The 26,521-nt window shown below is 40.7% G+C and overlaps 1 protein-coding gene across 3 annotated transcripts in view; it reads right to left on the reverse strand.

Moving 5' to 3' along the window:
- LOC126163029 (uncharacterized) overlaps window positions 1–26,521 on the reverse strand; it is a 166,315-nt gene that overhangs the window by 91,851 nt on the left and 47,943 nt on the right. For 2 of the 3 annotated variants that reach the window (XM_049919900.1, XM_049919902.1), the window contains exon 4: window positions 10,039–10,183. The exons of the other annotated variant lie outside the window; for it this stretch is intronic. In XM_049919900.1, the coding sequence (XP_049775857.1) occupies window positions 10,039–10,183 (145 nt within the window). The remainder of the gene's footprint in view (window positions 1–10,038; window positions 10,184–26,521) is intronic. 3 annotated transcript variants of the gene reach the window in all.

Below are 26,521 nucleotides of genomic sequence, written 5' to 3' on the forward strand. Positions count from 1 at the left end.
ATCCTACTGGGACCTTGCGGCCACCACAGTTGTCCACGGGTGCCTCTTTCGCACCACCTGTGGAACCGATGGAACTGGACCAATTGCCTTCACCACCACAGCAGCTTGACTTCCCAGAGCTCATCCTGGCACCTGGTGTTGTCGTTACTGTCATCATCACAGTTGTTATTATTGCTGCCCTCTCCGTTTTTTTGTTAGACTGCCTCAGGAAGAGAATGGGCATCTTTCTCGGGGTTTTCCAACTGATGTTCCCCTCAGTGTGCAGGACAGATGACGGGCAGGGACGAGGTCTCGGTGTTAGTACCAGTTGTGGCTTCCAGCTCTCTGTGCCACCCAGCTTTCTCCCTTGCCCCTCACCCCCACCCCCTTGTCATAAGATGGCTCCCTACACGACAACAGTGTGGCATTTGGGGGGGGGGGAGAGGGGGGGGAGGAATGTGCAGTCCTAAAGCATCAATTGCACAGCAACCAGCACTGCCCCACGAAATGGCATCAAGAAGGTTCTGACCCTTGTGCCAATTAGAATGAGCGGCCAGGCAGTGCCACACCTCCAGGAAGACAGAGTTCAGCACCCCTGTCAATGCTGATTTAACCAGCTGCCCATCGCTGGTTGGCCCAGTTCAGTCGGAGTATCAGTACTGAGTAATAGGAAGATGCTACTCAGCCTGCATTCTGCAAGTAGAGTAGTACTATACTGCCAAAGTGCTTGCACATAGGAGGCACAACAAGTTAAGTAATGGGTCTCTTCTTTGTAGACATAAAGTGTTATATTAATCTCAAAGTTTAATATACTGATCATATTGGATTCCTGCCAACAGCCATAGCAACATCTCTCCTTCCTTGTTTGTGTCAGTTCTGATTCCCACAATAGATGGCACACCATCTTGGCTGTCCACAGCTTTTTGATATTGGCAATGAGCCTGTGACTGTGATGTAAGAAGCAGCTGTCAGCCACCCAGTCTGCCCTGTGGTCTCTACTCTGTTATATGGTGCTGGACAGACCTTCATAAGAAAGCCAACAATGGAACAACTTCACTGCAGAATAGAGGACTGTAATGGTGAGCAAATTCTTCGTTCCACTTCACCATTCTGCTTGTGTGTTTTGTAGACACTGTACATTACGCGATGACTGCTGCACATCCACTCGGTCTCACTCCACCCACTTTCTGTACTGGCAATATGTGCTGATATTATGTTTTATTATTATTATTGGTAGAATACATGCAAGTACAGTCAGTCTCGCTGGTAGTCAGTTGCAGCTCTGCAAGAGCAATTAGCTTATTTGTATTTTGCTTCCCCTCTCTGTGTTATTTCTTGAAGAAATGTATTTCTCTATGTAACTGGTTTTCTAATTGAGTTGTACAGTCTTTAATGGAATCTACTGAGCCACTGCTGACAAATTAGCTTAATGTACTGAGCTCAACAAATACAGCTCATACTAGCATGTAACTGGTCGATGCTCAGAAGGTTGCATGATTGTGGGTTTTGCAACTGCTGCCATATGCCAAACTTAAGCTAGTTAGTTAGTTTTCATGTTCCATGCTTTATTGTGTAATGATTTGGAACATATCATCACATCACAGATTAATTTGTAAATATGGCTAAGTGCTAAACATTTATAAGGTTTTCTAATTAACATGGAGATAGGAGTTAGTAGTGTCTAGTTGTTATTAAAATATCAAAAAGATACAAACTACAGATAATCCAAGTATACACTCCTACGGCAAGCTATTCGGGTGATGAAGTAGAAGCATTTTAAGAAGAAGTAAAAAATGCACATAACAAATGATGAGACTGCCACTTTAAACTGGTAATTGGGGACTTAAATGCCAAGGTTGGTATTAAAAAACAGGGTGATGTCTCAGTAGGCTGCCATGGAATCTAAGAGATAAACGAAAAGGGGTGAAAGGTTAGTTCAATTTGCGGAGGAAAATGAAAATAAATTATTCATCATGGACACCTTTTTTTTAAGATACACCATAATAGGAAATGGACATGGAGAGGCCAAAATCATGAGTCCCACAATGAAATAAGATTTTCTCATCTCACATCACACCAAAATAATCAAAGATGTTTCAGTTTCAAATCAATTTAATACTGGTAGTGACCACAGACTGGTAAGAGCGAAAATGAACATTAATACTAAACAAGAACAAAGAAAACTAATATCACAGAAAAAAGAAATTATAGGTATGGATAAATTAAATGAAAGGAAAAAGGATTTTCAATATGCCCTTTGAGTGAGATAAGCACAGAAGAAAATCTAACTGAAACGACAATGGAAACTGCAAAACAAATAGGTGGACTGACAACAATTACTAAACAACCAGGAAAGTTAAGGACAGAAACCAAAGCATTACTTGTAAAAAGACGAGAAATTAATATTAAAACTTCTTATGACAAGATAAAATATTCAGAATTGTGTATGTGTATAAGGAGGAATATGAAACCAACATACAAAAATACAATGAAAACACCATGAAATTAGCATCAGAGAATAAAAGGAGCTTCAAGAAAGCTAAACAAAAGCTTATGATTGGTAAAAACAAAATCATAGCAATTGACGGTGATAATGGGAACATAACAGAACAGGGAGAAATTCTAAAGCATATAAAGAATTTCTATAGTAAATTATATGACAGAACACATGAACCACTAGAAAAACCTTACGCAGCTGATGATGAAGCCCCAAAATCCTCCCTCAAGAAATAAGAAAAGCTATAAAAGAGATGCGGAATGGCAAAGCAGGGGGTCATGATGGTCTGACAATTGAAATACTCATGTATACAGAATGGCAGCATCCCAACTTGCTGGAACAAAGCAAACACACTCTTACAACATACGAAGGGAAGTAGTTACAGTCTTATGTTGAAACCTGAAATTTTCCATTGAATTAAACTGGGTTGGAGGGCTTACGGAAGGAATGCAACAGTTTCCAAATCTAACATACCAGTCTACGTAAAGAAGACAGCTTTTGATCAGTGTGTCCCACTGGTTTTAACGTACGGGTGTGAAACTTGGACTTTAACTGAATTTTTCAAAAGGGAACTTAGAACTGTTCAGAGAGCTGTGGAAAGGTCAATGTCCGGCAATGACTAAATTCACAGTAAGTTTAAATAAGACAATGGAAAAGCCAGGATGGGCTTTTTGGCTTCAGCCGCCGGAGACTGTGGTCATGTGTGTGTGTGAGCTGCATTTGTGTGTGTGTGTGTGTGTGTGTGTGTGCGCGTGTGTGCTTGTGTTTGTTGTCTATTTTCTACAAGGGCCTTGTTGGCCAAAAGCTCCATTTCTGACAGTCCTTTTGTTGTGCCTATTTGCAACTCAGCATTCGGCTATACGGCACTGGAATTTGCTGCCTCGCTCAGAAGTTATTCCCAACTAGTAGGCCGAAGTTGCTAGTTTTTGAAGATTTAGTTTCTTCCCTAACTAACAAGTATTACGAGAATCAGGTACAGGTTGCTGCAACTCATTATAAGTTCTTTGGCTTGCAGAAAAAGCCAGAACTGACATACTGTCTGTGGGTCACTGAACTTCAGGGTTTGACATGACAGTGTCATTATCAATGTAACTGTGACACAATAATTCATGATGCAATTAAGTACAATGCGCCAGACAGTAGGATTCATGAACAAACTCTCAAACATTCTGATCCTACATTGAAACAAGTGTTACTTATTATTGAACATCAGGACGCATGTGATTGTGTTATGGAAAACTTTGAGGTAGCTCCCATCTGCAGTGTAACACAAAGTGACAAACAGGTCCGGCCTTGTGACTAACTGCTACGTGTACACAGGCCACCATGCCATAGCCAGAGTAAGTAAGCGTCAACCTGTATGACTGCTGTGAAATCATGTCCCTGCTCCTTTTCCACACACAAAAGACAAAACTGCTCTTTTTGGAATGCGATTTGCTTTGCTTGTGGAAAGCCAGGCCATGTAAAGTCTGTATGTTTGCAACAGAAAAAGAATTCTACTCAAATTCACTATCGTAAGCCAGGAACACCTTCTGATTCAGTGAATGTAGTTTTATCTTAACTGGCTACCAATTCTAGTAATGACCACATTCAGGAAGTGCCTTCACCCCACCCAAGTGCAATACAACGATAGTCAAACAAACTGTTTGTGAAAAGGATAGTTGCTACTCACCATATAGCCGACATTGTGGCACTGTGCCTTTTTAATTTTTTTGAGTATGCTACTTTTTAATTTCATACGTAATTGTGGGCTAACTTGGCTGGTGTGCCATGATCAAAATTTATTCTGTCCAAAAGATGGTTAACCAGAAGATAGAGAATTTTTAAACTGTTTCTAGAATAATATTTTGGGCCTTTTTTTGTCAGACCAAAACTGTTGCTTTCTTGGAATGAAAATTTGTAATTCTGTATTAATTTAAACAACTAGAATAATTTTTTAAGATTTTTTATAAATTTACTGTTCTATTCTCTAGTCTTACAGCTGTTCTGGCAGCATCTTTCTACATTTAGTGTCTTGGTGAAAGTCATCAATACTGTTTATTTCGTGTATCCAAAGGAGCTGCATCCAAAATGTAAAGGGTCTTGCTTATTACAAAATTTTCAGAGTTGTCTGCTGTTAGGAACCATTTGTAGCATTTCGAACATCCGTCCACATCAAACCCACCAACAAGCAACAGTACCTCCATTATGACAGCTGCCACCCATTCCATATCAAACGGTCCCTTCCCTACAGCCTAGGCCTTCGTGGCAAATGAATCTGCTCCAGTCCTGAATCCTTGAACCATTAAACCAATAACCTGAAAACAGCTTTCGCATCCCATAACTACCCTCCCGACCTGGTACAGAAGCAAATAACCAGAGCCACTTCCTCATCTCCTCAAACCCAGAACCTCCCACAGAAGAACCCCAAAAGTGCCCCACTTGTGACAGGATACTTTCCGGGACTGGATCAGATTCTGAATGTGGCTCTCCAGCAGGGATACGACTTCCTCAAATCCTGCCCTGAAATGAGATCCATCCTTCACGAAATCCTCCCCACTCCACCAAGAGTGTCTTTCCGCCGTCCACCTAACCTTCGTAATCTCTTGGTTCATCCCTATGAAATCCCCAAACCACCTTCCCTACCCTCTGGCTCCTACCCTTGTAACCGCCCCCGGTGTAAAACCTGTCCCATGCACCCTCCCACCACTACCTACTCCAGTCCTGTAACCCGGAAGGTGTACACGATCAAAGGCAGAGCCACGTGTGAAAGCACCCACGTGATCTACCAACTGACCTGCCTACACTGTGACGCATTCTATGTGGGAATGACTAGCAACAAACTGTCCATTCGCATGAATGGACACAGGCAGACAGTGTTTGTTGGTAATGAGGATCACCCTGTGGCTAAACATGCCTTGGTGCAAGGCCAGCACATCTTGGCACAGTGTTACACCGTCCAGGGTATCTGGATACTTCCCACTAACACCAACCTATCCGAACTCCGGAGATGGGAACTTGCCCTTCAATATATCCTCTTTTCCCGTTATCCACCAGGCCTCAATCTCCGCTAATTTCAAGTTGCCGCCACTCATACCTCACCTGTCATTCAACAACATCTTTGCCTCTGCACTTCCGCCTCAACTGACATCTCTGCCCAAACTCTTTGCCTTTAAATATGTCTGCTTGTGTCTGTATATGTGTGGATGGATACGTGTGTGTGTGTCCAAGTGTATACCTGACCTTTTTCCCCCCTAAGGTAAGTCTTTCCGCTCCCGGGATTGGAATGACTCCTTACCCTCTCCCTTAAAACCCAAATCCTTTCATCTTTCCCTCTGTCCTGACGAAGCAACCGTGGGTTGCGAAAGCTTAAAATTTTGTGTGTGTGTTTGTATGTTTTTTTATTATGCCTATCTACCAGTGCTTTCCCGTTTGGTAAGTCATGGAATCTTTGTTTTTAATATATTTTTCCCATGTGGAATGTTTCTTTCTATTTTATTTGTATGTTCTTTTATGCGCACGTATCATGAAATGGATGGACACAGTAGATCTGCCAGCAAGGATGGTGAGAAATAATATACCTCATTTGTGGTACCTGCTGATTGGTCAGTTTATTCAGCCTCTTAGGATCCTGTCTTGAAGATATGGTGCACGCCTTAGAGGAAGAGTGGTCAACAGAGCGCTTGTGGTGTTACAAGGGCAAGAGAAAACTTGTTATACACTCACTCAATTGGAATCCATCAAATAAGACAGATATTCTGTGGACTTAGTTCTTCTAGAGTAATTCTGATGTTCCAAATATTGAAACAACTTTGTAAATAATAGTCACTGTACACAATAGTACAATTATGGTACATTGATTATCAGACACAAAGTATTTATTTCGAGAACAGGGTGTTAGATTTGTACTCTTAACAGAGAAACTAAGTTCCATTGAAGAAGTTGCCAAGTGTCTCAATATGTAATGCTGTATCCCATTGCATTGCAAACACAACTATGATAATCAACTGCCTAAGAGATTATTTCGCTGATGTGGGCAAGCCAAATCACTTGTTCTCCCATAATGGAACTCTTATTTAAAAGGAGTACTTTCAAAGAATTTTTAGCATGGAAAGGTGTAAACCAAGTCCTACTTCAAAGGACCATCCACAATCCAATGCCTCTGGAAGAATAACGAAAAAGATAGAAAGATCATGTGGTACGTATTGTTCTAACAAACAGACAACCTGGGCACAGATGATTCTGTAGTTTCACGTTATCTGTAGTGAATTACCTTACTTGTCAACAGGACTTTCCCCACTAGAAGTGTTGAATAAGAATTTAATAGGAGAATAATTGAAAAAAAAAAAAAAATTGCCTGGAACAAAAGAGGTACCAGCCAACGATTTGCAAGAAAAGGTAGAGAGGAATTTGAATAAATACACACAATGTCGAATGCAAGATCATAATTTAAAAGTAAGTATCCCAAATTTTAAACTCCATGACATGGTAGTAGTGAAAATCTTTCACCACCGTTCACAATTACATAAGGAAATGAGAAAGTTTTGCCATAATTATGAAGGTGCATACAAAATTATTGACATTCCACATCTGACGACTGTTTTCTTAGTAGAGCCTTTGAGAAGAAAAAGGTCTCTATAATACAAATATGATAAAAGATATGTTTCATAAGAAGACCCATTTACAACTAACATAGTTTTATATTAGGGTTGGGCAAACAATAGAAGTTAACAAAACTTTAGCCAGCAAATTGAATGCAGGACCTAGATGAGGTATTTCTTTTTCTAAGAGAAGCTGGATGTTCGCCCCATCACTTTTGATGGAGAGAATCAAGGAGGATATACCCTTACCTATGAAATGTAAGAATGACAGGCTAACATCCAGGTATGATTGTTGTGCCACACAATAGCGGGGCATTTACTCAAACATATAACAGGAGGGCTTTCAGAGTTACAGTAGTGAGTGAGTATGGAGAGAGGAGTTAAGAAGACAGATTAAAACCCAGATATGAATATGGGCTGTGGTAGGGGTAGGTTACCCACAAGTCAACTGTAACTGGCCTTTCGTACCTGGACATGCGTGAACATTATCTAACGTTTCAATTACAGTAGAATATGGGCACAGAATTTATTTTCCAGAAAGATGGTGCACTACCACATTATCATCATGAAGTTATTGCATATCTCTATGGGATTGTCCCAACTTGAATTGGACTTGGTGGAACCTGGCCATCAGTATCATTTGATTTAACCCCAATGAACTTCTGTGTATGGGTTTACATTTAAGACAGAGTGTTTATCCCTTCACTTCTGGGAAATGTCGTCAAGATGCAACAACAGCTGCAACTATACATCAAGACTTGCTTCATAGGAACTGGCAAGAAAGTGATTACAGATGGGACATTTGTTGTGTTACACAAGGTATCTGCATTGAATATTTGTAAATAAAACTTGAAGATATACTGCATTCAGTGCTGTATTAAACATTTCTGTGAATTATGTTACTTTCTCACAATTAAAGGTTCCTTTCACATTACTAAATTATAAACAACCTGTATATGTGAAGGTAGATTTGTAAATGCCATTAACAGGATACTGTACCCTAACCTGTATGTACATATGGTGTGATGGAAACAATATGTGGTTCCAGAGAAAAGGGATGACCTATGCTGGTGAAAAAAAGGAGGACACATAAACAGGGACACTATCACTGTGGATAATTAAATGACAGTGTGGAGGTAATCTTTCTGTGGAAAGAGGTGTTGACCATTACTACATAAGTTGGTACCTTGAGTTTTGAGGTTCCACCAAAATAGCAAAGCAGATGAATTTACCTGAGTTTGTTAATCTGTTCCATATGCTAATTTAAAGATGACATAATAAAGAGACAAGCATCTGAGTCTTGTATGCTACTGGCCAGGTTTGGAAAGATCGGTAACTGATTACGGAATGCTCCACAACACATACTTGGTCCCTGTTCGAAACATGTAAATCCCATTATTTGGGGGCAGTTTATGAATGCTGAAGATGTTTAATGAGGAAAGTGGCCTCATAATAATGAATATGGTGTTCTCTGTAACAACTATATATTTTTTGAGACATATAGTAATACAGTTGGGTTTATAAAAATTTTCTATGGGACATTTTGGATAATTTAGTACATGAAATTTGTTTAATTTGAATGTGGTATAACACATGTCCAGTGAGTTCCAAAATTTTTGTAAGTATGGCTAGAAAAGCCTGAATTCTGGAATAAATATACTCAATTAGATGAAATATGGATGATTCAACTAAATGGCTACTAGACTGTAGGTCCTAGGAATGAGTGGTGCATGAAAGAAAACAAAGTTATATAGTAAAACTGATTAATGATCCATATGGACAATAAATATTTGTTATCTGGGGTCCAATATCCATTGTAACCAAGTGAGTACCTCGTAGAAACCTTAAAAAACTTAATCAAAGTGAAGCTGATGCAGTTCATGTCTTGACTGATAGTTTACAATTCACTGTGGAGCATTCCACATGTAATAAACATGAATAAGTATACTGTATTTATTACAAAACTAGATACAAGCACAGCTAAAACTAGTTTTGAACTTTGAATATTTATGGTTTCACATTAGTGATGACATCATTCGCCTAAGAGGAGAAATCTATAGTGTAACATATCCCTCTGGTGAAGTGATAAGTTCTAGGAATTTTTTGAATGACAAATAACGTACATTTTTGTAATGAATTAGATAATCTGCTGTTCAGATGTGTTTCATTTACGCATATATACCATGTCGGGTCCTGCCTTACAGGGGACTGATGACCTTAGCTGTTTAGTCCCCCTTAAACATCCCAACAACCACCACCACCACCTGCCTTACAGATACAACGTGAGCCACAAGAGAAGAGATGCTGGGACAATGCCTCTGATACCACGCAGAGAAGAGAAAACTTGTTAAACATTCACTCAATTGGAATCTGTTAAATAAGACAGATCATTTGCAATGTAATTGAAACAACTTCATAATTAATAGTCACTGTTCACAAGAGTACAATATATGACGTATTATCAGAAGTATGATATTTGTTTTGAGAGCTAGAAAGATTTATACTCTTGACTTCCAGCAGTAACTGCAGCACTTCGATAAACAAAGTTCCATCAGAAGATGTCAGCGAGTGTGCTGAACTAGTCAGGTGAGCAAGATTGAATAATAGGAAGTCTTAGATCCTGATCAGACCGTACTTCACCACATGATATCACGGTAAAGAACCATCACAGCACTGCAAGTAACATACTAAGAAGGAAGCACTGGATCACATTAAACAGAAACATGAAAGATATGCTAACTTAGTAAAAATCTGATAATGATGGCAGACTGGTCATGCAATTATGTGATGATCATAAGATATTTAGTTATAAACGTAAGTATGTGCTTACAGGAAAATATGTATGACCTTAATGTAGTGCAGTAATGAGTAGGATATAAATTAAAAGAAATTGATGCTGTTAGAAATTAAAGACACACTTAAATGTAATAGTAGGAAATCCAATAACATATACTGTCACACAAAAACCAATTATGTACTCACAATTTTTCAATTTGTAATGCCTTCTCAGTTTTCATTCGTACACGCAGTTCCTGTGCTTCAGCTCTAGATTGCTGCAGTGATTTTTCTCTGCTCACTTGTTGTCTTTCAAGTTCAGAAAGACGCATCTGTTGATACTGCAGATCACCTTCACATAAAACATTCCACATTAATGAAATGTTACGATGGAGTGCAGAACTATGACAGGACTGTTTGGTCCATACATATTATATCATTTAATTACAGCAAGTGTGGCTCTTTCAATGAAATCCTGCTCAGAATGATTTAAGAGAAATGTATGTTCTTCTCCTACAGTTAATCCTTTATATATACCAAGCACTTGCACTGTATGAGAACTGTCTTTTTCCCTGTGAAAATATGATGCCAGAGCAATGCCATGGAGGAATTACACTCCTCAGAGTGTTCAGTAGAAAATATGATTGTTCACAGCTCCTGAGTAAAAGAAAATCTGAATGATTACTTTGGTGACCTTTCATGAAACTTCATGACATGTCTGTCATGGAATTTGAAGTAGAGTTATAGAATCATTAGCCTGATGGACTGTTGGAAGTCACTGAGTATACATCTCAATATTTGGTGATGGCAGTCTGTATTTGGTGATGGAAGTCTGGAGCATTTGGCGTAATAAATTTTTAAAAATCAATATGATAATAGGAAGTCCTATGAGGAATATAAATAAGTAAGGAATAAAGACAGTCAATCATTGTGTAGACAAAGATTTGAGGGATCGACAAGCACATAAACAAAACTGAAATTGTTGTTGAGTTTTCAGACAATGTTCCTCAAACCTACCTAACAAAAACACACTACGTAGCTACTTTGTCCCAGTGTTGTAGCCTGAAAGGAGTTAAGAAGAAATTAATATGATGTATTTACATTAACTCCATTTGAAACTGTAACAAATTCCATGTAGAATATATAAGGAAGTATACTACAATTTCTGCATTACTCTTTGAGTGTGATGACGTGACTACAAATTTACAAGGCTTTCATGAGTACGCAGAATAATTTGACACTGTATCCTGCAACTTTTGATCTGGTCTATGTTATGAGGAGATGGTACAATATTAATGGTTATGTTCTGGGTACTCGTCCAAGGTGTAGTTTCCATTTTATTCACAATATTTCATCGACCAACCCTGTCTTCTTCTTCAAGTGCTGCGAGTTTTGCTGATATACATACTCATCACCTGGTCTCCAACCAGAATGTGAACTACTGTTGATCTTGTGCCGCAATTTATAGCCAAGTTCAACTCCCAAAGCCTCTACCACCTTTGATACTCTCTTGGTTTTCAATGGCCACACTAATATTCTTTGAAATGCAATTTCTCTCGGTGTTTCCCGGCCGTGATGGACATTAAGGCTGATGAGATCTTAATAAACTGAGTACCAGGTCCCAAGCCTTGTTTAAACTGAAACCTCTGCCCCTGCTTATATGTTTCCTGACATAGTTAATTTGATAAGACTTCATAATTACGCTGTCCCAGAAAAGTGATGCTTGCACCAGGATACTTGTCTCATCGTATTTCGTTTCATGATTATGTCTGAGGCAATACTCAATGCCACCTGATATGCTTGGTTGTTTTAGACGAGTGTGTCACTGATGCTCCTAGCATCTCTCCTCAGCTGTTCTAATAGTATACCCCGCTAAAGACATGTCACACCCAACTTTTGGAGGCCTAGATCATCTTTAACACTACAGAGCAAATAATGTGTGTGTCATGGAATTATTGGCATAAGCTTTGAAAATCAAAAGAGCATCAGAGGTGTAGTGGGTGTCGGGAGTCAAACTCTGCTACAAACAGTGGCACAAGATAAACACTAGTTCACATTCTGGTTAGAGTCCAGGCTGTGAGCACACTAACCACAAAACTAACAGCACCTGAAGTTGACTGGGTCTGTCCTCGAAATATTGTGGACAAAATGGAAACCATCATTAATCAATCACACCAAGAAAACCTGAGAGATCACTGGTACAGTATTCTTTGGACTTTCATTAAAGGTTTGATTGCAGATTACATCAGGTCCTAAAACCAAAAAATGAAAAAATTAAAAGAAAACACTCATACATGATGACTGTCACAGGACTTGGATAAAATAAACTGTTTTTGTTGAGATCCTTTCTTTGTGTTACAGGGGTGCGATAACAGCATTGTCAAGAACAAAAACAACATAATTGTACTCAACAAATGGAAACCACTCAAATATCCAGAATAAAATAACTAATTAACTAACATTAAATAAGAAAGTAATGAGATTTAAAAGTGATTGTAGACTAAAGCTGAACAAGCAGCAGTAATGGGATGCGAGATCGACTGAAGTATGACAGTACTCAAAAAACAGCAAAATATTGCAGGGTGAGTGTATGCTTTGAACCAGACCTGTTTGTCAAGAGATTCAATTAAAGTCATTTGGAATCTGTGCAGATTATAGCAAGGTCAATTAATGAGATGGATTACATGTAGCAGATTGGTGGCCTTTTCTCAAGAATTACAACTACTGACACCAGGAAACAAGGTTTTAACATCAATACCACACAGCGAGAGCGAGAGCACCAGCAGCAGCACAGTACTGTTTGTATAAAGCGTTTATTTTGCATTTTGTTTACGACTTTCCACTAAGGAAGGGATTCTATTTGTGTTTATCTGCTCTGCATAGTAACTAACAGTTCTTGATAAAACTTTACGTAGTTTTCGTGTTAGATTTCTTAGTGTTTTCTTGATCGTTTAGAACAGAAAGCGCCCTAAAACCGTCATTTGTTTGTTTCGCGGCCGTTAGCCACTAGTCACTTGAATCAGCAGTTGTCTTGTGACAGCGAGAGCGAGAGCACCAGCAGCAGCACAGTACTGTTTGTATAAAGCGTTTATTTTGCATTTTGTTTACGACTTTCCACTAAGGAAGGGATTCTATTTGTGTTTATCTGCTCTGCATAGTAACTAACAGTTCTTGATAAAACTTTACGTAGTTTTCGTGTTAGATTTCTTAGTGTTTTCTTGATCGTTTAGAACAGAAAGCGCCCTAAAACCGTCATTTGTTTGTTTCGCGGCCGTTAGCCACTAGTCACTTGAATCAGCAGTTGTCTTGTGACAGCGAGAGCGAGAGCACCAGCAGCAGCACAGTACTGTTTGTATAAAGCGTTTATTTTGCATTTTGTTTACGACCTTCCACTAAGGAAGGGATTCTATTTGTGTTTATCTGCTCTGCATAGTAACTAACAGTTCTTGATAAAACTTTACGTAGTTTTCGTGTTAGATTTCTTAGTGTTTTCTTGATCGTTTAGAACAGAAAGCGCCCTAAAACCGTCATTTGTTTGTTTCGCGGCCGTTAGCCACTAGTCACTTGAATCAGCAGTTGTCTTGTGACAGCGAGAGCGAGAGCACCAGCAGCAGCACAGTACTGTTTGTATAAAGCGTTTATTTTGCATTTTGTTTACGACCTTCCACTAAGGAAGGGATTCTATTTGTGTTTATCTGCTCTGCATAGTAACTAACAGTTCTTGATAAAACTTTACGTAGTTTTCGTGTTAGATTTCTTAGTGTTTTCTTGATCGTTTAGAACAGAAAGCGCCCTAAAACCGTCTTTGTTTGTTTCGCGGCCGTTAGCCACTAGTCACTTGAATCAGCGGTTGTCTTGTGACAGCCAGAGCGAGAGCACCAGCAGCAGCGAGTACTGTTTGTATAAAGCGTTTTTGTACTTATTTGCTGCGCTTAGCTTTTAAATAGTTTTTCTGGGAAAACCTAGCGTAGTTTTCGCGTCTCGTATTTCAGTGAGTGTTTCTTGATTATCAGAGTAGCTCATCAGAAGATTATCTTGGGAATTTGTCACCGTATAGGGTAGGGTAAACATAGTCATGTGTAGGGACTGTGGTTGTTGTGAGCGGACGCAAGGAGAATTGGCCACTCTTCGGGGGCAGGTGGAGGCTTTGTCTGTTAGGCTCATCGAGCTCGAGGCGCAGGCGTCGGCTCGTAGTGGTGTTGGGGCAACTGTGGTGAGACCTATGCCTACTTCGGTGGCCTTGGAATCACATGGAACCCCTGATGTCGCTGCGTCTTCCGGCAGTGAGCATCTTACCGGTCAGCCATCACTCCAGGGTGAATGGCGGACAGTGGTGGGCTCTCGCGTGCCTGGCCGAAAGGCGAAGGTGGGATCTGGCCGCGTGGCAGCTGCCTTACCCCTTTCCAACAGGTACGGGGTGCTTCCTAGTGGTGATGACATCGTTTCCGAGCCACCACAGGATGCCTCGCCTGTTGGGCCAGTGGCCGATTCTCCGGCAAGGTCCCGACAGTCACAGAGGGCGGGCCTATTAGTTATAGGGAGCTCCAACGTTAGGCGGGTTATGGAGCCCCTCAGGAAAATAGCGGGTAGGTCGGGGAAGAATGCCAGTGTGCACTCGGTGTGCTTGCCGGGGGGTCTCGTCCGTAATGTGGAGGAGGCCCTTCCGGCAGCTATTGAACGCACTGGGTGTGACCGGCTGCAGATAGTAGCACATGTCGGAACGAATGACGCCTGCCGCTTGGGTTCTGAGGCCATCCTTGGTTCCTTCCGGCGGCTGGCTGATTTGGTGAAGACAACCAGCATCGCACACGGAGTGCAAGCTGAGCTTAATATCTGCAGCATAGTGCCCAGAGTCGATCGCGGTCCTCTGGTTTGGAGCCGTGTGGAGGGTCTAAACCAGAGGCTCAGACGACTCTACGACTATAATGGTTGCAAATTCATCGACCTCCGTTATTGGGTGGAGAGCTGTAGGGCCCCCCTAGACAGGTCAGGCGTGCACTACACACCGGAAGCAGCTACTAGGGTAGCAGAGTACGTGTGGCGTGCACACGGGGGTTTTTTAGGTTAGAGGGACCCCCCCTTGGGCGAAACGATAAAATACCTGACGGCTTACCAGAGAGGACATTATCATCATTGATAAAGAACGTCTGTCCTCAGAGACCAAAAACAGGAAAAGTTAACGTAATATTGGTAAACTGCAGGAGTATCCAGGGCAAGGTTCCTGAATTAGTATCTCTTATTGAAGGAAATAGTGCGCATATAGTATTAGGAACGGAAAGTTGGTTAAAACCGGAAGTGAACAGTAACGAAATCCTAGACACAGAATGGAATATATACCGCAAGGATAGGATAAACGCCAATGGTGGAGGAGTATTTATAGCAGTAAAGAATTCAATAATATCCAGTGAAGTTATTAGCGAATGCGAATGTGAAATAATCTGGGTTAAGCTAAGTATCAAAGGTGGGTCAGATATGATAGTCGGATGCTTCTATAGACCACCTGCATCAGCAACCGTAGTAGTTGAGCGCCTCAGAGAGAACCTGCAGAACGTCGTGAAGAAGTTTCGTGATCATACTATTGTAATAGGGGGAGACTTCAATCTACCAGGTATAGAATGGGATAGTCACACAATCAGAACTGGAGCCAGGGACAGAGACTCTTGTGACATTATCCTGACTGCCTTGTCCGAGAATTACTTCGAGCAGATAGTTAGAGAACCAACTCGTGAAGCTAACGTTTTAGACCTCATAGCAACAAATAGACCGGAACTTTTCGACTCCGTGAATGTAGAAGAGGGTATCAGTGATCATAAGTCAGTGGTTGCATCAATGACTACAAGTGTAATAAGAAATGCCAAGAAAGGAAGGAAAATATATTTGCTTAACAAGAGTGATAGGGCACAAATCGCAGAATATCTGAGTGACCACCATCAAACGTTCATTTCTGAGGAAGAGGATGTGGAACAAAAATGGAAAAAATTCAGAAACATCGTCCAGTACGCCTTAGATAAGTTCGTACCGACTAAGGTCCAAAGCGAGGGGAAAGATCCACCGTGGTATAACAATCATGTACGAAAGGTACTACGGAAACAAAGAAAGCTTCATCATAGGTTTAAGAGTAGTCGAATCATAGCTGACAAGGAAAAGCTGAACGAAGCGAAAAAGAGCGTAAAGAGAGCAATGAGAGAAGCATTCAACGAATTCGAACATAAAACATTGGCAAACAATCTAAACAAGAACCCTAAAAAGTTTTGGTCATATGTAAAATCGGTAAGCGGATCTAAATCCCCTATTCAGTCACTCGTTGACCACGATGGCACCGAAACAGAGGACGACCGAAGAAAGGCAGAAATACTGAATTCAGTGTTCCGAAACTGTTTCACTGCGGAAAATCGTAACACGGTCCCTGACTTCAGCCGTCGCACGGACGCCAAAATGGAAAATATTGAAATAAACGATATCGGAATTGAAAAACAACTGCTATCACTTAGTAGCGGAAAAGCATCTGGACCAGACGAGATACCCTTAAGATTCTACAGTGATTATGCTAAAGAACTTGCCCCCTTTCTATCAGCAATTTATCGTAGATCGCTGGAAGAACGTAAAGTACCTAGCGACTGGAAGAAAGCGCAGGTCGTTCCCATTTTCAAGAAGGGTCATAAATCAGATGCGAATAATTATAGGCCTATTTCGCTTACGTCAATCTGTTGTAGAATAATGGAACATGTTTTGTGTTCTCGTATTATGACGTTCTTAGATAATACAAATCTCCTTCATCATAACCAACATGGATTCCGCAAACAGAGATCATGTGAAACTCAGCTCGCCCTATTTGCCCAAGAAATTCACAGTGCCGTAGACACTGGCGAGCAGATTGATGCCGTATTCCTGGACTTCAGGAAGGCATTTGATACGGTTCCACACTTACGTTTAATGAAAAAAATATGAGCTTACGGAATATCGGACCAGGTTTGTGATTGGATTCAGGATTTCCTAGAAGAAAGAACACAACATGTCATTCTTAACGGTTCAAAATCTGCTGATGTAGAGGTAATTTCGGGAGTACCGCAAGGAAGCGTGATAGGACCTTTATTGTTTACAATATACATAAATGACTTAGTTGACAACATCGGTAGCTCCGTGAGGCTATTTGCAGATGACACGGTTGTCTACAAGAAAGTAGCAACATCAGAAGACTCGTACGTACTCCAGGAAGACCTGCAGAGGATTAATGCATGGTGCGACAGCTGGCAGCTTTCCCTAAACGTAGATAAATGTAATATAATGCGCATACATAGGGGCAGAAATCCATTCCAGTACGATTATGCCATAGGTGGTAAATCATTGGAAGCGGTAACGACCGTAAAATACTTAGGAGTTACTATCCGGAGCGATCTGAAGTGGAATGATCACATAAAACAAATAGTGGGAAAAGCAGGCGCCAGGTTGAGATTCATAGGAAGAATTCTAAGAAAATGTGACTCATCGACGAAAGAAGTAGCTTACAAAACGCTTGTTCGTCCGATTCTTGAGTATTGCTCATCAGTATGGGACCCTTACCAGGTTGGATTAATAGAAGAGATAGACATGATCCAGCGAAAAGCAGCGCGATTCGTCATGGGGACATTTAGTCAGCGCGAGAGCGTTACGGAGATGCTGAACAAGCTCCAGTGGCGGACACTTCAAGAAAGGCGTTACGCAATACGGAGAGGTTTATTATCGAAATTACGAGAGAGCACATTCCGGGAAGAGATGGGCAACATATTACTACCGCCCACATATATCTCGCGTAATGATCACAACGAAAAGATCCGAGAAATTAGAGCAAATACGGAGACTTACAAGCAGTCGTTCTTCCCATGCACAATTCGTGAATGGAACAGGGAAGGGGGGATCAGATAGTGGTACAATAAGTACCCTCCGCCACACACCGTAAGGTGGCTCGCGGAGTATAGATGTAGATGTAGATGTAGCACCAACAGTGCACAATAGCAGAGATACAAGCACTATCAGGTTGACAGCCATAGCTCTACCAAGATACAAGTCAGCACATTTTGTGCAATGTGCTTGGGGTTAGGCATTAAACACATGCAAGATATTTTGAGTACCTAGCATCTGGTGTAAGAAGAGAAAATAGTGCAGCTGCACAGAGCAACCAAACAGGTGTCAATAATAATGTACGGAGAGTACTAGCTGATGATTAAAAGTTATTTAAGAATAAAGGAGATGATTCACCAAAAGGCAGGAGCTGCATCATTGATAGGTACACAAACAAAAGGTACAGAGCTTGGATAGTTTTTGCGATGAAGTTCCTTTTTCAAGCTTGTAGGAAAAACATACACACAAATTCACACACACACACACACACACACACACACACACACACACACACACGTTCACATACCTGTCACCCTACATTATGCTCAGTCAACTGCCAGCTCTTTCCTGGCCCATAGTGAGGGTACTAGGGTGAGGTTTGGGTAAGAGGTGAGGTGGGGTGGGGTGAGGTGAGGGAGGCAGGGGTGAGGAGGAGGAGGAGGAGGAGATTGGTGTTTAACGTCCCGTCGACAACGAGGTCATTAGAGACGGAGCGCAAGCTCGGGTGAGGGAAGGATGGGGAAGGAAATCGGCCGTGCCCTTTCAAAGAAACCGTCCCGGCATTTGCCTGAAGCGATTTAGGGAAATCACGGAAAACCTAAATCAGGATGGCCGGAGACGGGATTGAATCGCCGTCCTCCTGAATGCAAGTCCAATGTGCTAACCACTGCGCCACCTCGCTCAGTCGGAGGCAGGGGTGAGGGTTGGGTGGAACATCTAGCAGCTCGTGGGAGAGTGGGGCCGTCTGCGGGCAAGCTAGGGCCACAGGTAGAGGGACAGGTGGCAGACAACTGGCCACGTGATTTCATAGACTAGGGCATGAGATAACAGCACCAATTGGGCAGGGGTACACACACACACACACACACACACACACACACACACACACTATATTTGGGGGGGCGGGGGGAGAGGGGGCAGCAAGTTACCCTAGGTTTAGACCAGGAAGGTTACAGGAGCAAAGGATGTTCTGTGTGGATAGCTCCCATCTGCACAGCTCAGAGAAGCAGGTGGTGGTGGGGAGGATCCAGATATACGTGGGTTGTGAAGCAGCCATTAAAATCTTGCATGCTGTGCTCTGCTGCACGTTGTACCACTGGGTGATCCAGTTTCTGGCACAGCCATATTGACGGTAGCTGTCATGAAGCATGTGCTGGAACTAATAACAGGGCAGTGTGTGACACTATGCAACAAGTTAATTTCCCAGTGACCAACAGGTAAGGATTACCAAGATTATAGCAGTGTTCCAACAAAGTCTTGGGTCAGTAGAAAAAGACAAAATAAAAGAAAGTCACACCATATGGAGGTAACATTAGAATCATGCAAGTCAGTCACACAAGCAAGGTGTCATTCGACAGCTTCACAGAAGAATGATCAAATGGCATCATCATGTAAATGGTGCTTGAACTGATTAATTAAATGTCAAAATCTACTAAATTATGGTAACCAATTAATTATGGCCATGTACATTGCCAGACACCCTGTAACATGACAGCATATGAGGACCAATCACAGCAGACAGCATGTGAAAAAACACACTTAAGAGCTGGTGCAAAAACAGATCAGATTCATACATCACTGATAGGCTAGTTCTAAAGGTTATGTTTCTTTTTATTTATTTAATTCACAACTGTGGTAAGGCTTTTATGTTAATTAATTCCACGTAAAATATTATAATATTCTTATGTTGTTAAGATCACTTCTACCACAGTCAGAAAGCACATCTTGGAATAACTGACACTAAATCAAGTTAAGAATAACTATTTGTAAGTCAACTTTAATCTTTGATATTTGGCAATAACCTCAGGTATCCAAGAGGGTAGGGCTTCTTGTCTTGGTGAGTGAGAAAACATATAATCAGTGTTGGTTTGTGTTGTGAGTAAAACCTATACATAAAGATGGATAATTTTCAGTCATTTAAGTTTCTGACACAAAGAAGAATTTCATGTGTGAGTTATAGGAACTATAACTTTTCATATGTAATAGGTTTTGCAATTACACAATATTTTGGCAGTCAGTATTGGTGACAGCTGAGATTGCTTAAGTGATGGACTCTTAGAAGAGTTTTTCATAGCAAACTTAAGTTTTGTGTGTGATCTAGAGCTGCAAAATCAATGGATGCTCTACTTTTGAGGGTAGTATCTATTATTCTCTGTAACAAGAGTGACATTGAAGCAATAAATAGGTTTAAGTAGAAATGTGTTTCTAAAGCTTCAACTAATTAATTTCATCAAAAAATTCAACCCAGGAGTTTAACTTTATTTGATATGTGTATTTATAATACAATATCATGTGACAAACTGTAACACTCTAGAGACTTAAATTTGTCAAACATCATTCTCAGCATTTGAAGAGCAGTTAGAAATTACATTAAATCAAAGCAACATGCTTTTTGTGGTGGAAAGGAGAGTTGAAATACTATGATCATTTTTAGGTAGCCTTATTCTCCTTTTCTAACAGCCCGTGAAGAGAATCCAGGGTGGAACGTACCAATATTATGAAAATGATAGTTGCTACTCACCACATAGCAGAGATGCTGAGTCAAATGTAGTGTCTATCTGCAACTCAGTATCTCCACTATATGGTGAGTAGCAACTACCCTTTTCATAATATTGTAACTGCCCGTTAAGAGATGTTGCCCAGCCACAATTAACATAAAATGAAATAGTATACTGCAATCAACAGTTGCAATTGTATGTGGTGAGCAGGCAGACAGAGTGGAAAGGTTTTTTGAAAGGATTAGTTCACAATTGAACTACTGCTGGACCTGGGATGGTACCATACTGAATGTCTCTAGATACTGCACCTAATGGCACTCAGTCCACATTAACAGTGTTCCCACGCCAGGTACTGCTGACATGAGGTGCTATTACAAAGTGTTGCTGACAGAGGGACACTTCCTGAGTACCCTCTGCCAGCCAATCAGAGGACTTGGGAATGATCACATGAGTGATGCAGAGTATGTTGGTGATAGTGCACTGGTACCACTGGGTCACTCTCTTGCCCACCAGCTCTCATCCTGACCCGACATGTTCTCCTGCTCCTCTTTCTGGGCAATGAGGCCCTCAGTCTGTCTGCAGCAGCCTCCTGCCACACTGCTGTTTTTATTTTTCTGTGTCCCTTAATAGTTGGAGATAAGAAACAAACTCAAGTCAGTGACCTAAACACTCCATATCTTGACTTTTCAACAAATTTACTGATCCTCTCAGATGCCCAAAGCCCACCATAGTCCTAATCTCGATATATCAATGTACAACTGGTGCCTGCAGTGGGATTAGACTTCAGGTTTGGCCCATGTTCTTGGCACAGTCCTTTGCAGATAGTTGCTGCACACTAATTCCATGGGAGAGATCTGGCTGCACACTATTAGCCCATAGCTTGGTTACACTGGACTGGGATATGTAACAGTCTGAATTCCTTTGGCATTCAGATGCACCTACATAACACCACACCACTTGAGAGCACATGTCGGGTGTACCACTATATTCAGCTATGCATGGCCCTTTTCACTGCATGAGCACTTTCTACAGGCCACCTTGCTGCCATGCTGCCTTCGCACCAATGTGACTGCCAGATGATGTGTTTCTGATCCTCTTCTTATGTGTTTGGAGCTGCGTCAAAACATTCACATTTGATCTGTCATCCGACTTATTGTGTGTTACTTTATCTTTAATGTAACTCAGTCACTGTTAATTTTCTTCTTTAGGTCATGCAAAGCAGTATGTCCGTAGAACCATGCAGAGCCCTGGAAAGACTTGGAACTCTTCTCTTTTGGGGGTGTTATTGGTGGAAGAAAAAACAATATCTACTCTAATTACAAAATGATGTTAACATTTCGTCATTGACTGACTTGTACTTGTTTCAATGGGTGTACAGTTCACAATTACCTCATAAATTAAATCAGATACAATTTACTTCAAACATAACATCAGCTTTGAAGGCTCAATGAAAATAGTTTGTAAGTAAGTAATTTCATTTTAGTTTTTCCTTTGTTCATTGACGTTTACATTGTTGGAGAGGATGTTTGCTCCTTGAGTCAAGAAACAGCCAGGCCATGACTTGAAATCATAAAAGGCCCTGCCCACAGCAGGTGAAGATGTTTACTTGCTGTCACCCCTTGCTGATTACTCGAACTGCACACCTCTCCGTTCAACTCTGGACAAATGTGAAACAAAATAACTGCCAGTATATGTTTCGCAACTTATTCTCTGCCTAATTCTACTTTACTATTTTGTCACAGTCACCTTTCTTTGTAGTAAATAGGAAGTGGGAAATGTCATTTGCCTAAACAGCACGTAACACCACAGATTCCCCCCAATTAAAGGAAAGATGTCAGGACAACTCTTTACTCTGCTAGTCACAAATGAATTCTCGTAACATTAAACTATAAAAAACACAATTATTTCATGATAACTGACCTTTTGTTAAGGAGAAAATCCCCCATTTTTAATAAAAGGGCACAAGTCTTGCATAGTCACATCCATTTCCAATTTTCAACATTATTTTTAATATCATCCTTTCAGTATTAACCATTTAAGAAAATGATATGTCTTTTATTTGTTTTCAGGCAGACTCTGTTATGCAGTGTTAAGAGTATTTGTGTTACATACTTCCACATTCTGTTTATATAATTCAGTAAACTGTTATGTAATGATCAATATTTCTAGAGAGATAGATATATAATTTTAATATGTGAGTTTGAACATACTTTCCAACACTTTCTTATGTTATTGCTATGTGATGAGTAGCCCAACAGGTATATTTCCATTACAAGATCTCTAGAGTCAAATCTCAGTGCACTTCAGTACATGCTCTTGTGAACTTCTGTGAAATGTCTCTGCTCCAAATTATCCTTCACGTTGTCTATCCAAACCTATTCAAAACCATACACTGTCTCAGCTATCAAGTAAATCTATTCAACCAATTTGAAGAAAACTTCCTTATTGTGACCATCAATCACTATACAACTTCATACTTATGTATTAACTCTACTTACACTCATTCTAGGGACAGACACTGTGTCAAACCTCAATACCACTACAGAAGTGGGTGTCCCTCTTTTCCCCTTCACACACAAAAAAATATGCTACAGGTCATTCCCCCAATGAATTCATCTGTTCAAGGTATAGACCATTCCTCCCATGGATTCTCCTGACCAAGGCATAGGCCATTACTCCCAAGGATTCACCTATCCTTTCTTCTCCTACACCTATTTTGCGATTTTGGGTGTGTATCATCGTAACTTAATCAGCAAACACAGATAATAACCATTTTCTACAATCTTTTCTCAATTTAGATGAAAAGTTTCTCCATAGTCAGTTTACACTGACTACCTGATTACTCTCTACCTCTGCATTTGAACTTTTTGTTTAACATTTCTTTTTCTTTTTTTTACTTGTTACTTCCCCCCCATGAACCACGGACCTCGCCGTTGGTGGGGAGGCTTGCGTGCCGTGCCTCAGCAATACAGATGGCTGTACCGTAGGTGCAACCACAATGGAGGGGTATGTGTTGAGAGGCCAGACAAACGTGTGGTTCCTGAAGAGGGGCAGCAGCCTTTTCAGTGGTTGCAGGGGCAACAGTCTGGATGATTGACTGATATGGCCTTGTAACACTAACCAAAACAGCCTTGATGTGCTGGTACTGCGAACGGCTGAAAGCAAGGGAAACTAAAGCTGTAATTTTTCCTGAGGGCATGCAGCTTTAATGTATGGTTAAAAGATAATGGCGTCATCTTGGGTAAAATATTCCAGAGGTAAAATAGTCTCCCATTCGGATCTCCGGACGGGGACTACTCAAGAGGACATCATTATCAGGAGAAAGAAAACTGGCGTTCTATGGATCGAAGCGTGGAATGTCAGATCCCTTAATCAGGCAGGTAGGTTAGAAAATTTAAAAATGGAAATGGATAGGTTAAAGTTAGATATAGTGGGAATTAGTGAAGTTCGGTGGCAGGAGGAACAAGACTTCTGGTCAGGTGAATACAGGGTTATAAAGACAAAATCACATAGGGGTAATTCAGGAGTAGGTTTAATAATGAATAAAAATAGGGGTGCAAGTAAGCTACTACAAGCGGCTTAGTGAAAGCATTATTGTGGCCAAGATAGATACGGAGCCCATACCTACTACAGTAGTAGCTCTGCAGATGAAGAAATTGATGAAATGTATGATGAGATAACAGAAATTATTCAGGTAGTGAAGTAGTCATGGGCGACTGGAATTCGAGGGTAGGAAAAAGGAGAGAAGGAAACGTAGTAGGTGAATATGGATTGGGGCTAAGAAATGAAAGAGGAAGCTGCTTGGTAGAATTTTGCACAGAGCACAACTTAATCATAGCTAACACTTGGTTTAAGAATCATGAAAGAAGGTTGTATCCATGGAAGAACCCTGGAGATACTAAAAGGTATAGATAGATTATATAATGGTAAGACAGAGATTTAGGAACCAGGTTTTAAATTGTAAGACATTTCCAGGGGCAGATGTGGACTCTGACCACAATCTATTGGTTATGACCTGTAGATTAAAACTGAAGAAACTGCAAAAAGGTGGGAATTTAAGGAGATGGGACCTGGATAAACTAACTAAACCAGAGGTTGTACATTTTCAGGGAGAGCATAAGGGAACAATTGACAGGAATGGGGGAAAGAAATACAGTAGAAGAAGATTGGGTAGCTCTGAGGGATGAAGTAGTCAAGGCAGCAGAGGATCAAGTAGGTAAAAAGACAAGGTCTAGTAGAAATCCTTGGGTAACAGAAGAAATATTGAATTTAATTGATGAAAAAGAGAAAATATAAAAATGCTTATGTGAAGCAGGCAAAAAGGAATACAAACGTCTCAAAAATGAGATCAACAGGAAGTGCAAAATGGCTAAGCAGGGAAGGCTAGAGGACAAATGTAAGGATGTAGATGGTTATCTCACTAGGGGTAAGATAGATACTGCCTACAGGAAAATTAAAGAGACCTTTGGAGAAAAGAGAGCCACTTGTATGAATATTAAAAGCTCAGATGTGAACCCAGTTCTAAGCAAAGAAGGGAAAGCAGAAAGGTGGAAGGAGTATATAGAGGGTCTATACAAGGGTGATGTACTTGAGGACAATATTATGGAAATGGAAGAGGATGTAGATGAAGATGAAATGGGAGATACGATACTGCGTGAAGAGTCTGACAGAGCACTGAAAGGCCTGAGTCGAAACAAGGCCCCGGGAGCAGACAACATTCCATTAAAACTACTGACGGCCTTGGGGGAGCCAGTCCTGACAAACTCCACCATCTGGTGAGCAAGATGTATGAGACAGGCGAAATACCCTCAGATTTCAAGAAGAATATAATAATTTCAATCCCAAAGAAAGCAGGTGTTGACAGATGTGAAAATTACCGAACTATCAGTTTCATAAGTCACAGCTGCAAAATACGGAAAAACTGGTAGAAGCCGACCTCGGGGAAGATCAGTTTGGATTCCGTAGAAATGCTGGAACATGTAAGGCAATACTGACCTTATGACTTATCTTAGAAGAAAGATTAAGGAAAGGCAAACCTAAGTTTCTAGCATTTGTAGACTTAGAGAAAGCTTTTGACAATGTTGACTGGAATACTCTCTCTCTCAAATTCTGAAGGTGGCAGGGGTAAACTACAGGGAGCGAAAGGCTATTTACAATTTGTACAGAAACCAGATGGCAGTTATAAAAGAGTCGAGGGGCTCGAAAGGGACGCAGTGGTTGAGAAGGGAGTGAGACAGGGTTGTAGCCAAACCCGATGTTATTCAATCTGCATATTGAGCGAGTAGTGAAGGAAACAAAAGAAAAATTCAGAGTAAGTATTAAAATCCATGGAGAAGAAATAAAAACTTTGAGGTTTGCCAGTGACATTGTAATTCTGTCAGAGACAGCATAGGACTTGGAAGAGCAGTTGAACGGAATGGACAGTGTCTTGAAAGGAGGATATAAGATGAACATCAACAAAAGCAAAACAAGGATAATGGAAAGTAGTCAAATTAAGTCAGGTGATGCTGAGGGAATTAGATTAGGAAAGGACAAACTTAAAGTAGTGAAGGAGTTTTGCTATTTGGGGAGCAAAATAGCTTATGATGGTCGAAGTAGAGAGGAGATAAAATGTAGACTGGCAATGGCAAGGAAAGAGTTTCTGAAGAAGAGAAATTTGTTAACATCGTGTATAGATTTAAGTGTCAGTAAGTTGTTTCTGAAAGTATTTGTATGAAGTGTAGCCATGTATGGAAGTGAAACATAGACGATAAATAGTTTGTACAAGAAGAGAATAGAAGCTTTCAAAATGTGGTGCTACGAAATGTGGTGCTACAGAATAATGCTGAAGATTAGATGGGTAGATCACATAACTAATGAGGAGGTATTGAATAGAATTGGGGAGAAGAGGAGATTGTGGCACAACTTGACAAGAGAAGGGACCGGTTGGTAGGACATGTTCTGAGGCATCAAGGGATCACAATTTTAGCATTGGAGGGCTAAAAATCTTAGAGGGAGACCAAGAGATGAATACACTAAGCAGATTCAGAAGGATGTAGGTTGCAGTAAATACTGGGAGATGAAGAAGCTTGCACAGAATAGAGTAGTATGGAGAG

Source organism: Schistocerca cancellata, chromosome 2, assembly GCF_023864275.1.
Source record: "Schistocerca cancellata isolate TAMUIC-IGC-003103 chromosome 2, iqSchCanc2.1, whole genome shotgun sequence".
NCBI classification, from domain to species: Eukaryota; Metazoa; Arthropoda; class Insecta; order Orthoptera; family Acrididae; genus Schistocerca; species Schistocerca cancellata.